The 14,324-nt window shown below is 40.9% G+C and overlaps 1 protein-coding gene across 7 annotated transcripts in view; it reads left to right on the top strand.

Annotated features, from left to right (window-relative positions):
• The window catches only part of LOC148041610 (Thioredoxin superfamily protein), a 124,147-nt gene that overhangs the window by 60,781 nt on the left and 49,042 nt on the right, over positions 1–14,324 (top strand). For 2 of the 7 annotated variants that reach the window (XM_087680924.1, XM_087680916.1), the window contains exon 2: positions 7,367–7,442. The exons of 3 other annotated variants lie outside the window; for them this stretch is intronic. In XM_087680924.1, the coding sequence (XP_087537050.1) occupies positions 7,367–7,442 (76 nt within the window). Of the gene's footprint in view, positions 1–7,366; positions 7,443–9,971; positions 10,135–14,324 lie in introns of all 7 variants that reach the window. 2 more of the 7 variants (XM_087680934.1, XM_087680937.1) reach the window with 1 other exon arrangement.

Below are 14,324 nucleotides of genomic sequence, written 5' to 3'. Positions count from 1 at the left end.
GCAAGACCATGGGAACCAACTTCTTCCATTTAAGGGTCTCTGTCCACCCTAAAGTAATCAAGGCGAATTAGAATGCACTGAATCTAGGGGGCAATTGTGATAACAAAATAATTGCCATATCCTCGGAGAGGTGATTGCCTTGCCTTCATTCTGCATGCACGTTTGTGGTTGTTGAAGCTTGTTCACATGCTCCTGTATGGAAGCGGACTTGCTTGGATTCAAAGTCCACATTTGCACCTCCAAAGAAACCCTATTTGTGATGGTCATCTTGTTATAGACCTGATCTAAATTGAGCCATATCTCCTCAGCATTAGTAAGATGCTCAATATGGGCTATCATAGCTAGAGTACATGAAAGAAATGAGAAAGAATGGATGTGGGCATTCAACTTGTTCTAGTGTGTTTGTTCCTTCACCAACTCTGCTCTTGCGAAGAAGAAAGTTGGGAAAGATCTTGGGCCGATGGATAGTCAATGGTCTCCATCATGAGCTTTGCCAAATCATTAGGCTCCAAGCTGGCAAGCATCATCACTTGCCAAATGCGGTAGTTCTCGCCATTTGGCTTTTGTTCATGTGGAAGAGTTCTTAACTGGGGTCCTTTCGGTCCATAATCGCATGGAGCTCCACATCGATTTTTGATAACATGGCTCCCGAATATTTCAAAACAAAAGGTAGCTCCCTCTAACTCTGAAAAGGCAGCCTGTTAGGGGTTCCTCTGCTTCTTCTTCACATGCGTTAACTGTGGAAGCGATTAAAAATTAAAACCTGCTGTAAAAGACTGAAGACACAGCCTTTTCTACTTCTTTGACAGAAAACCTGCATAAAATAGCAAACTCCCTTCTTTTCCCATGGGTCTCCGCCCTTTTCAGCCTTGTGTCGATTCACAACCCACTACTTGCCCTCAAACACTGAAAACACAGCCTTGGTGTTGCGCTAAAACTTGCTCTTCAGAGTTGCCCACAATCAATCAGCCCTTCTATGCTGCTCTGATACCATGTTAGGGTGTAGCAAATGTGGAACCGTATGACTGGACTGAAAGAGAGAAGTGAACATAGAGAGAGAGAGAGAGAGAGAGAGAGAGAGAGAGAGAGAGAGAAGAATTCTAAAGATTGCATATGTATGCTGAATACTGAAGGTAGATATATACAATGGGCTATCAGTGTATCACCCACTGGAGCTCTCTCTCACTTGCAAGAAAAGTGAAGTGACAGTGACGAGTGGGCGGGGTTCCCTAACAGGCAAGAAATAATGCCAGAAAACGACCAGGCTGACCAGCTATATTTGGCTGGCTGCTGCCAAAAATGGTGGACTGCACTAACATAAATAACATAATGCAAAAAATGCTGCAAATAGCTGCATGCCATGTGTCACTGACTGTCTGTCTTGTCTGTCCTGCCCAAAACCTTTGTCAATAGTAGCTAGCAATTGCATAAACTAGTGCGTAACCTGCTTTAAAAACAAAATGTGATTGCATAAACTGCCCTTAACTGCCTGTACATGCTTGTGCCTATCCTGAGGATTACTTATCTCTAATAGGGTGAATAGATGTAGGTACCCACTAATCATATGTTGCGTGGAGTTGCTGCTGCATTGTAGAAATTGGTAAAATTGAGCTGGTCTGTGTCTTGGGCCTGTTCCCCCTGCCGCAATTGTAGCATGTGATCTTGATGAGGGAGAGTCCAAGGCAATGCTGGTCTAAGAAGTCCATCGTTGTGGATAAGGGCTCAAAACCATCTTGAAAGAGGCAATAGAATCACCCCTAGATCTCATAGTATATTTGGCATTAGCGTTTAGTGTTCCTTAGTCTTTGGCTCTCACTAGGATACACGGCAAATTTGATCCTTCAGAGGAAGGGGGAAGCCAAACCATTTATAAAGAGTAGCAAATGCATATCATACACATCCGATAGGCAAGTCGTAGACTGATTTTTGTGCTCAAGCAATGGTTGTGCTGAATTTTCAATAAACACATCATCTCTTGACAATAATTTTACCCATTGAGGTGTTCTACAAATTGGTAGCCCTTGCTATTTGATCTATACCCCCACAAAGATACATCTAGTGGCCTTGACTTCAAGTTGTGTTGCTTTGGTGCGGATGCAAAGCCATATGCCAAGCATCCAAAAAATGCATGTAACTCGCAATTGGCTTCCTTCCATTCCATGCATTATAACATTTGTGACAGGGTATGCATGGGTCTAGCCATTGAAGCTAAATTGAAGTTTTTTTGCATGCTTCAAACAGTTTTTGGCCATGGCTGAAAATTTCAGCGGTCTCAAATTTGGTATTCTCCCTATTGATTGAGGGAAGGAGTACATATTCAAGAATTCAATTCATTTTTGCTTGATAGAGGCATTCTCCACTAATGCAAAGTATCATACACACCTCAACAAGATAGTATGGCCGAACAAAAAAAATGGTCTCTCACGGAGATGATAACTGTATAGTGATAGGAAAGTCCTTACCGCATAAATTTTAGCGGGAAGCAATCATGTGGGCAACAGATATCTTTTAATAGATGCCCAATTAAAGCTTCACAAACTCATTATTGATGAAAGTCGCAAAGTAATAATAACCTTTGATAGATACAATAGACATAAGACCTCAAAGGGCACTAGATGTTGAGCTAAAAATGCATTAGCCTGACTTGAATAGCCCCATAACACGCTTAATTAATGAAGAAAACCTCTTATTTTAAGAAGAAACGCTATCCTAGCAAGTTACTGTGTTCCATATGCAAAACCCTAATTTGAGTTCCCCAAACTTTCTATAAATATGCATGCAGGTCACCACTCTCCTTGAATCTCGTTTTTGTAGGTTTCAAGAGCTCTATCTCTGCTGCCCACTCCTCGTTCGTGGAGAACATCACGGTTAGAGCTTCCATCGGCCACTTGCTACCATCTGGCACCTGATTCTAGTCTTCCTCGCGTGTTTGCAGCTGTCACTAGGTCCAAGGAGCTGTTGCCTATAGTTGGTTGATGTCGCTATCAGCTAGTAGCTGTCACCATGATCTTCTCTCTCCTTTGAATGTTGCATTTTGGGTTTTTGGTTGCTGCTCTGACATTCTCTCACCACAGTTTGTTGCGTTTGCACCTAATAGTTGTTGTGTAGATTTTCTCTCTTCTCAGGTATCTGCGTTTTGTTGAGATTTTTGCAATCACACCTACTTAGCCTCTTTGTATGGATCAGTGTGGGCTCAGGACTAGAATCCCATAAGCACAATAGGAGAAGTGCTATAATCCAGTTCTTGTAAAGCATTGTACTTAACTTTCTTTTCTAATGTAAGGCCATAGTACTTTTGTCCTTCAGTAAAGTCTCTGTGTCATTATCAGTCTATACACAAGATTGTGTTTATGAGTCAAGCCTCTGTGTCATTATCAGTCTATACACAAGATTGTGTTTATGAGTCCAAGCTTCCATCTTGGAACCCAATTCACTTGTGTAACAGTCAGTCATGTTAGTGTCTTCATGAACTCACTCTTTCTCTTCCAATCTCCATAGCTTCCGCCTCAAGCCATGTTCTAGATCCATGTTTTTACATGGTATCAGAGCCATGGCGAGCATGGCATACATCAGTTCAAATCAGTAAACCTCCCTTCCAGTCTCTCTCCAACTCTGCTCAGCTCAAGTCCAACCAATGAGTTCATTTTCTTACTCTATCTTCACCAACCTTCCTTGGCAGCCATAGTCAGGCAGTACCAACCTTGCTTGAAGCTCTTATATCTCCACATCCAGGCATTATCTCTACACGCTTCCTTCTAAGGAATTGTTTCTGACTTCAAGACGCTTCATCTTGTCATAGAAATTGTCCACATTAGGTAACCCACAGCCTGGCATTGCTGTTTTCTCAGCTTGCTGTCTCATTTTGCACCTGTTTCTGTCTGTACAATTGCATGCTCTTTGCGTTGCGTAATTTGGCGAGGGCTCATGGGGCTTTGGTAGCCTATCTACCAAGCTTTATTTCTATAAAAAAAGTTTTAAAAACGATCAACTATCCAACTCACACAGAGTGAAAAACCAGGCTGCTCTCAGAAACCCTAATCCTTCCTCCATAGCCAAATATTCCTCAAGCTCAAAACCACCTCATTTTCTCTCTCCTACCATTCAAGCCAAGGCATAATCATTTAAATCCAGTTACTCTCTGAAGATTCAAGCAAGTATACACATCGAATCATTGAGGAGGGGAGATCATGTTGACTTCTTGCAAGATTGAAGCATAGTATCATAGTGTCTCTTGACACTTATTTAGTAACTCTTGTCACTTATATCAGTTTTGCCTCACATCAGGTCTGAGATTTTTGGGCTACTACCAGCATCAAATCAAGGAGGGGAATATAACCTTGAAGATTAGTTCTTGAAGACTCATTGAAGATTTGAAGATCTCTCAAGCATCTGGTTCCACAAGTATTTTTTGATACTAGTCACTCAGTGCTTATTAGGCACGTGTGTTTGTTAGCACATTCAAGAACAGAGCTTCTGCTATCGAAATTTGAGAATTTTGGAGCTGGTTTGCTACTATTCTTGCAAGTCCAACATGGGCAAGGACTCTCCAATAGTTCGCAAGGACTCTCCAATAGTTCGCTTTAAGGGGGTCGGGTTTCATACTTGGTAGATCCGCATCAAGCTCATCCTAATGAAGAAGGGTCTTTGGGCCATCACCAATGGCAAAGAGAAGAAGTCTCATGATGTGGACCTCGCAGTCACTTGGCAAAAGAATGATGATAAGGCTCAAGCCATTATCAAATTGGAGCTAGATGACAGCTCACAAGATACATGGAAGACTTGACACTTTGTTTGGTGCACAGTCTAAGTCATCAAAGTATAGTCTCTTGATTGAATTTTTCAGGCTTGAAATGAAGTCCAACACATCACTTGTCACACATCTAAATTAGATAGAAGGACTTCTAATCCAACTTGCAGGAATCAATATTAAAATGGAAGAAGATGTTTGCATTGGTATTTTGCTCAAAAGTTTACCTCCTGAATATAATAATGTGTCAATAACTCTAATCAATATGCCAAACCCTGAGCTTATTGATATCCAAGCATCATTGTTAAAGGAGGAGAAGAAGCTAAAAACTAAGGAAGAACTAAGCACCTCTAGAGATAAACAAACATTATATGCTAGCAACAGGTACAAAGGCAAGAAGGACCATCTTTTCTGTGACTTTTGCAAAAGGACCGAACACACCGAGAAGTTTTGCTATGCTAGAAAGAGGTCCCAAAAGGTCTATCTAGTTGCTGTTAAAGAAGAAGAAGAATATGGAGCAAAAGAAAAAGAAGAAGAAGAAAACCACCAGGAGAAGGACAAACCTCATTAGTCCTATTCGGATAGACTTTTTTAGCCTTGTATTGCCTAGCCCTAATGCTTCGAACATAAACTTTGTACCACAGCCTCTGTACACTTTGTGAGGCACGTGTTACAGCCTCTGGTATTTTTCCATGTTTATGGTGTGTTTACTTTTTGCAGGTGTTGCTCTCACTAAAGCCTCTACACACTTTGTACTTCTGGTTGTGATTGAGGAGGGGTGTTGAGATTTTTGCAATCACACCTACTTAGCCTCTCTGTATGGAGTAGTGTGGGCTCAAGACTAGAATCCCATAAGCACAGTAGGAGAAGTGTTATAATCCAGTTCCTATAAAGCATTGTACTTGCTCTATTTTCTAATGTAATGTCATACTACTTTTGTCCTTCAGTAAAGTCTCTATGTCATTGTCAATCTATACACAAGATTGTGTTTATGAGTCCAAGCTTTCATCTTGGAATCTAATTCACTTGTGTAACAGTCAGTCATGTTAGTGGCTTCATGAACTCACTCTTTCTCTTCCAACCTCCACAGCTTCCGCCTCAAGCCATGTTCTAGATCCATGTTTTTATATGTTTTTAGTCTTTCTCTCTCTTGCAGTGCCATCTGTATTAGATCCAACCTTTCTTGGCTGCGTTTGCTGTTGTTTAACACTTGGAGACTGCCTCTGCTACAATTCAAGATCCATTCGGAGTATGACATACTCTATAGTTTATAACCTCTGCTCTGATCCCAGAGATACGAGAGTTCGAGGTTCAGTATTCACTGCATAGTGTGTTTGATACACGAGCACTATGTATTCATTATTCATTCATTTTATTATTCATTGTGTTCACTGTCTTTGAGTTACCTTGACTCTAACCCTAACTGTGTTTGAGTTTATTAGTCGGTGCTTTCTTGTATGATTGATTTTATGCTCTTTGTGTTCAGAGCATTTCTTCACATGGTATTCGAGCTAGGTACTCTTTGAGAAACCTTGGCCTTTGATTGGAAAGTTCATTTGTGAAAGTAGAAATAATAGAAGGGTTAGATGACTTCGAATACATTTACAACACTAATCCAATCTCCACAGCCAAACATGGACAAAAACGATTAAGAGTGGGCTTTCCAGCTTGCGACTGCTAGATTTGACATGGATGGAGAACCATTAGACTGCCATGAAGTCCACAGACCATATTAGATTTCTACTGCTGAGTATGATCTCATCCTTATGCATAGGACTTGATAAGAGCTTGAAGCTAAGCCTGAGTTTTTTCCTTTAGATTTGGTGCATAGAATTAACGATTTTGCAGGGGCTTCAAAATCTCCACTATGGACCGACCATTCGCAAGTGGAGCCTGGCTCAGATTACGCTTCACTTTAACATTACTTCTTTTCTTTAATGCCAAGCATAACCAGATTGGTCGTCGTGTGGGTACTATGAGGAGTGATTTTGGTGGCGAGTTTATCTTCCACGAGTTTTTTGAGTTTCTATAGGAGCACATCTCTACCAACTCCCCTGCACAAAATGAAGTCGTAGAGCGTAGGAACTAGACTGTTCTGAATATGATATGCTCTATGCTGTTTGTAGCAAAGCTCCTTGAGCACATTTGGGTCGAGGTTATTAATACTTCAGTGCATATGCTCAATTGATGCCCAATTGCAACGGTTCCTAAAAAGACTCCATATGAGGCATTTTTTGGCTCTCGGCCTATTATTATTTCTCAGTTCAAAGTCTTCGGTAGCTGTACTCATATGGACACAATAGAAGTACGCCCTACAGTTGATAGAACAATATTGCACTGATTAGACGTGGCTAGTGGCCACATCTCTAGATCCCACTGTCCATCTGCACAAGGATACCTTGGGTCAGTCTTTTGATGCTCATACCTATTGTTTTGTTGTAGGGAAATTACTTTGGTTGATTCATACTAGACCAGATCTTGCATTCTTAGTTAGTTTGCTTAGTCAGTATTTTAATGCATCTAGAATGTCTCATTGGATTGCTTGTCTTCGTGTTGTTAAGATATTTAAGGTGTACCTATAATTTTAGATTAACTTATGGTTATGGTTTATACTTGCAGGGATACATTGATTCTAACTTGGGGGTGGAAGATCTTGACACCTGATATTCACATGGCGGCTACCTCTACACCTTGGGTACAACACCTATCTCTTGGGCCAGTTGTAAGCAGGATATAATGGTGGCTTCCATGGTTGAGGTAGAGTATCGGGTTCCCTTCGATGGTGCAGTGGAAACCATCTATCTGAGGAACTTACTAGCTGCACTTCTTAGTTCCCTTGCGAGTTGACTACAGTTGTCTATTGCGACAACCAGAGTGCCATTGCCCTTGTGGACAATCCTATCATTACCCCTCGGACACGGCACATGGTAGTTCATTCGTTCGTGCATATAGCTTGCATATAACATTCATTCATGCATATAGCTTGCATGATATCTTATGTGTACGAACCTTAGATGGGTGTTTCACTCTCCACGCTTTATCACACACTCCCTGTTGAGCTAAAAATACATTAGTCTAACTTAAATAGCCCCAATACAAGCTTAATCAATAAAGAAAACCTCTTAATTTAAAAAGAAATGCGATCTTAGAGAGTTACTGTGTCACACATGCAAAACCCTAATTTGGGTGTCCCAAACTTTCTATAAATATGCATGTAGCCCACCACTCTCCCTCAATCTTGTTTTTGTAGGTTTTAGGAGCTATAACTCTATTGCCTACACCCCGTTCACGGAGGATATCATAGTTGGAGCTTCCTCCAGCCATGTGCTATCATTTGGCGCCTTCCTTATATGTTTATAGCTATCGCTAGGTCACTGGAGCTGTGGCCTATAGTTTGGTATTGTTGCCTTATAGTTGGTCACTGTCGCCATCAGCAGAGACAGTTGTCACCGTGATTTTCTCTCTCCTCTCAATGCTACGTTTTGGGTTTCTGACGCCCTGACATTCTCTTACCATTGTTTGCTGCGTTTGCACCTAACAGTTGTGCAGATTTTCTTTGGTCTTTAGCCATATTCAAGATTTGAGAGGGGATGTTAGTAATCATGTTTGTCATGCACTATCATCTCCTACTTGTGAGTGTCAGTCGTTCACGGGGACATGAAATTTTTGAGATGCTTTGCTCTTGCTAGTAACATTTGATTAATTTAATTATCAAATGTGCAAGGTTGTAAGGCGCATGTGATGTGTATGGTAGTTATTTTATGGTAACAAGCAGTAGATCCTGAGGAAGTAGTAGGCGTTAAAGACAAAAGTTGTGACAAGTTATGCTAACTGGGTTGTGGATGTCACTTAGTGTTAGTTTTGGCCTGAGGATAGTTAATTGGCCAATAAGTGTCAGTGGTGACACCAAGGACTAGGCACTAATCAATTAATTTGTGCCTGTCTAAGGGTCAATTAAGGATGAGGACCACTTGAGCTTGCAAATGGCCTAGCCAATTAAATTGTGATGGATATATTTAATTTAAACAGGGTTAGAAGGGATGAAAGTAATTTTTAGAATTAATTGATTTCAAATTTGAAAATCAATTCGTTTTGGAAATGAATTAATTGGTTGGAAATTGCTGAAAAATATGATTAGAAGGCTGCCACTTGGCAAAAATACCCATGCAATGGGAGAGAAGGCTGTTTTGGGGGATGGGGGAGTCTCATTCAACTCATCGACCGGCTGTGAGAGAGAAGAGGTTGCTGATGATCAGTTTTTGGAACTGCTGGAGGCCAATTGTGGCAGTCGACAACTGCCTAGAACTGTCTAGAATTAGATCACAACATTCATGGCATCAAGACAGAAGACGGCTGCATTTGAAGCAGGTGACAATAGGTTTTATGGTTTCAAGTAGTAGGGGACTGCATTAAATGCAGATTAGACAGGGCAACAGGCAGTTTTGAAGGGCTTCTCACGAAGAAACTTTGATTTTTCACTCATCTTAGCATTCTCTCTCACTTTCTCTAGTCCATTCTCCAAGTATCTCAGCGTTTCTCAGCCAATTGAACGTGTTTTCAGTCAGATGTGGTGGATAGCAGTGAGAATTTTGTTGTAAACCCTAATTCCTTGCTGAAATTAGGTTTTAGTAGCCACCTTTGGACCCATGCCAAGAGATAGGAACATCATATCTAGTAGCTGAAATTCAAGGAATTATCAAGGATTTCAAATGCCAGCTCATCCCATTTAAATTGGGGTAGCATTTGTCTAGTTTATGGTTCCATTTGTACAAGTCCTGGGTGAAGATCGAGGGGCGATTTGCTCGAATTGCTTATTGATCGGTTGTGACAACAAGGGGCTTTTGGATCAATGGAGGAGATTGTGAAATCTCAGTTATACTCCATCCAATAGTAATATACCACAAGGGGCACCAATTTTGAGGCCAACAGGGTGTCCAATATCCAAGAATGTTATGGTAAATTGTGCATTTCAATTTATATTCATTTGTTAATTGCTCTAATTATGTGCTTGTTTAGGTTTTACCAGCGTCTCCGAGAAGGAATACTGGTTTCATGGTTCCATTGTTAGGATACTACTCAATGCTTTCAGATCTTGTGCTTTTGTTGCCCAATTTAAGAAAGTCATTTGTGGTTCAATGTGATGCATGTGGAAACAACATTGAATCTGTTATAATGCAAAATGGCTAAGTTGTGGCTTATGAGAATTGTCTTCTCCATGGTGTAGAGAGAAATTTGCAGGTCTATGAGAAAGAGCTCTTGGCTGGGATTCATTACCGTCTACGTGAAAAGATTATTTGTTAGGGACTGATTTCATAGTGCAGACAGATCATCAAATAATGAGGCACTTTTTGACACAGACAAAGTTCTCAAAGAAGGATATGAGATGGGTAGATCTTCTCTCTATGTTTCATTTTGAGACTCTACAAATTGATAGTAAAAAGAATGTTGTGGCTCATACTTTGTCATATAAGCCTCAGATTTCAGTCATTAGTATGGTTTATCACACTGAGTTGGATGCCATGAAGTGTAAGTATGCTCCCGATTTAGACTTTGCTAATGTATATGATTAGCTTTGCAATGGCTAGAGGTATGAGCAGTTAAAGATCAATTTCTGATAATGCATGGATGACTGTGTATCATAAAGCAATTGAAGTCTAGAGTGATCATTGAAAGGCATGCTCCTTCTTATGTAGTGCATAGAGAGAGTGATAGCATGGTCAAAGCAATGGAGTGTTTTTTTTATTGGCGACCTTTGAGACATGATGTAGAGCGGTTTGTTAGGAAATGTGTCATATGTCAGAAAGTAAAGCATAATGGGCAAAAGATTTCGGGTTTATTGTAGCCCTTATGGATTTTATTTTTGAGCTTCCTAGGACACCTATAGGGAATGATGGGATATAGACTATCATTTGCAGATTTAGTAAATAGGTCCATTTCATTCCAGTGAGGAAAAAAATAATGGTTGATCATATGGGATGTTTATTCTTGTAGTATATCTTTAAGGACAATGGTATGCCAAAGTCGATCATCAGTGATCGAGATTCTCGGATGATCAATTTATTTTGGAAGGGGTTATTTGAAAATATGGATATCACGTTGAAATTCTCATCATCCTTTTATCCGTAGATAGATGGCCAGCGTGAAGAGAAAAATTTCACAGTCTTTGATCTTTTGAGGTGCTATATATTAGACCATAAGACACAGTGGGAGTAGTACTTGCTATTTGTTGAGTTTGCATACAACAATATGGTGCATAGTTCCACAAGCAAAGCTCCATTTGAAGTGGTTGAGGGTGGCAAGAAGATACTACCTATTTTGCACACTAAGGATAAGATCTTTGTCCAGTGCAAGGTTAGGCACGTAGATCGAGGTAAATAGACCTTATGTGCAGTGAGAGAGACAGAGAGAGTACGAGTGAGCAGAGTAGAGAGTGAACACGTTTTTCGGTACAATGACAAGAGTACCACTTTAGGTTTTAGATAGATATATGTATGAAAGTACAATGTGCTAAGGGTGTGTTCACACCCGTGTACATATAAAAGGCACGATGGCTCTTTATTCCCAACAACCTCCCACCTAAAGGCAATGTGTCTTAAGAGGAGAAAAGAATCAGCTAAGTCTAAGTATGTACAAAGCTGAAATAAATATATCTATCCAACTCCCATCATCTGTCGGCAAAGAGCAAACCGCTCTGCTGGAAGACCCTTTGTGAGAAGGTCTGCAAGATTATCATCTATATGCACTTTGACAAGCTCAATGCTCTTGCTGTCAAGTACATCTCTAATGAAGTGGTACTTTACCTGTATGTGCTTTGTCTTTGCATGAAAGATAGGATTCCGTGCTAACATGATAGTACTCTGACTATCACAATGGAGAACAGATAACTCTGTGATGCCAAGCTCTCCCACCAGACGTGAAAGCCATAAAGCTTCCTTGCATGCCTCAGTGGCAGCTACATACTCTGCCTCTGTAGTAGACAATGCAACACACTTTTGTAGCCTGGAGATCCAAGAGACTGCTCCTCCTGTGAAAGTAAACACATACCGAGAAGTGGACTTCCTGTAGTCTGCATGACCAGCATAGTCTGCATCTGTAAAGCCAACAACAAATGCCTTCTGCTTTCCAAAGCAGATGCACAACTCCTTTGTGCCTTTGAGGTATCTCATAATACCTTTCACTGCCTCCCAGTGCTTCTTGCCAGGGGTTGCCATGTATCTGCTAACCACTCCCACTGCAAAAGCAATGTCAGGACGTGTAGCAACCATAACATACATCAAACTGCCGACAACTGAAGCATATGGTATCTTGGCCATTTCAGCCTTCTCATCATCAGATGTAGGGTTGTCCTTTGCACTGAGTTTCACATATGGAGGCAATGGAACCCCAATTGTTCCCCCCCCCCTCCATATTGAAACACTGCAAAACTTTGGAGATATACTCCTGCTGAGATAGATAGAGTAAGCCTTTAGATCTATCTCTGAGTATTCGCATGCCAAGAATGTGATTTGCATCACCCAGATCCTTCATGTCAAAGTTGCTATGAAGACTTTGCTTCAATGAATCCAAGGCATGAGTATCCCTGCCAGCAATCAACATGCGATCAACATACAAAACCAAGATAAGTAGTGATCCACTTGACTTCTATGAAAGCCTTGGGATTGCATGAATGTATCAAACTTATGATACCATTCTCTTGGTGCTTGTTTCAGCCCATACAAACTCCTTTTGAGTTTACATACCATTTTTTCTTTCCCTTGTTCAACAAACCCTTCAGGCTGCTGCATATATATGTCTTCATGCAGATCACCATGTAAAAACGCAGTCTTTACATCCATCTGTATGATCTCCATATCCTCAACTGCAACCAAGCCCAAAATGGTTCTCAATGTAGTCATCTTGACTACAGGAGAGAAAATCTCATCAAAATCAATTCCATGCTCTTGCTTGTACCCCTTTGTAATCAATCTTGCTTTGTACTTTGGTAAGGAACCAGAAGTGACCTTCATTTTGTAAACCTATTTGCATGGAAGGGTTTTCTGCCCTTTAGGCAACTGCACTAAGTCCCAAGTGGCATTTTTTTCAAGAGATTCCATCTCTGACAGCATAGCTTTATACCATTTCTTGCTGTCCTATCTATCCATTGCTTCCTTGAAGCAAGAGGGTTCACCACAGTCTGTTCACATGACATACTCAGCCACATTAATTGCACCAGGAACAGATCTGTCAGGTTGTCTACTAGCCCTAGAGGATCTCCTAACCCAATGGTCATTGTTTGCTGGCTGTTCCTGCAAATTTCCATTTTCACCATGCTGTCCTGGTATTTCAGCTTGCAAATCAGCATTAACAGCTTGCTGTCTTGGCTGTTCCTGCACATGTAATCGCTCATTTTAGTGGGCAATAGCTGGCTGATCATTTCTAGCATCATTTCCTGCATTTACAGTTTCATTTATAGCATGTATTTGTTGCTGTACAGAGGGCACATTTTGCTGTCCAAAAGGTATTTCTTCCCGAAATACAACCCTATGGACCTCCTCAGTCTTTTCGGACTGTTTGTGCATGCGATCTTCTCGGAAGATAACGTCATTGCTGCGTACTATTTTCCTTATCTCGAGATCCCACAATTTATACCCCATTTCACCCTCGTCACCATATCCTAGGAAAATGTATTTACAGGACTTTGGCTCAAGTTTGCTGCGTTTTTCTTTACGAATGTGCACAAAAGCCTCGCAGCCAAACACTTTCAGATGAGCATATGAAGGTGGCTTGCCCGACCACGCTTCTTGGGGAACTCCCCCCCTAAAGACCTGTTTGGCGAATGATTAATTAAGTGAACGGCTGTCATAACAGCCTCTCCCCAAAAACCATGGGGTAATGCAGCATGAGATAGCATCGTACGGACCTTATCCTGTATGGTCCGATTCATATGCTTTGCAACTCCATTTTGGGGTGGATTATGAGGTGCAGTGAGCTCTCTCTTTATCCCTTTGCTGTCACAAAATGCTTGAAAGGCTTTGGACACATATTCCCCACCATTGTCAGAGCGAAGACACTTAAGTGTCTTATCTGTCTGATTTTCAGTCAATGCCAATAATTTTTTAGACTTGTCAAGCACCTCATTCTTGCTACGAATAGGGTAAACCCATACTTTCCGTGTAGCATCATTGACAAAGGTAACAAAATATTTCTTTTCCCCTAAAGATAATCCTGGCATTTGACATACATCGGAATGTACTAACTCTAGACGAGAAGATTTCAAAGAAAGAGACTTTTTGTGAGAAGTTTGTGCATGTTTGCCATAAATACAATGATCACAGTGCTCAAAATCAGCATAACGAAGACAAGGCAAGTAACCCAATCGAGAAAGCACTTTCATTCCTTTTTGACTCATGTGTCCCAACCGGCCATGCCACAAAGAAACACTTGGCTGCTTGGTCACGGCAACAATATGGTCACGCACACTAGATACATGAAGTGGATACAACGTATCACTTTTGCAACCTCTGGTAATAACCCTGGATCCCTTACATATCTTCCATTTTCCATCACCAAAGGTGATATGAAAACCATCATTATTTAG

This window comes from Lygodium microphyllum, chromosome 1 (assembly GCF_053477565.2).
Source record: "Lygodium microphyllum isolate KBCC chromosome 1, Lygodium_microphyllum_v1.1.10, whole genome shotgun sequence".
NCBI lineage: Eukaryota > Viridiplantae > Streptophyta > Polypodiopsida > Schizaeales > Lygodiaceae > Lygodium > Lygodium microphyllum.
Note: the sequence above shows the minus strand (reverse complement) of the source record. Positions and strands in the feature narration are given on the sequence as shown.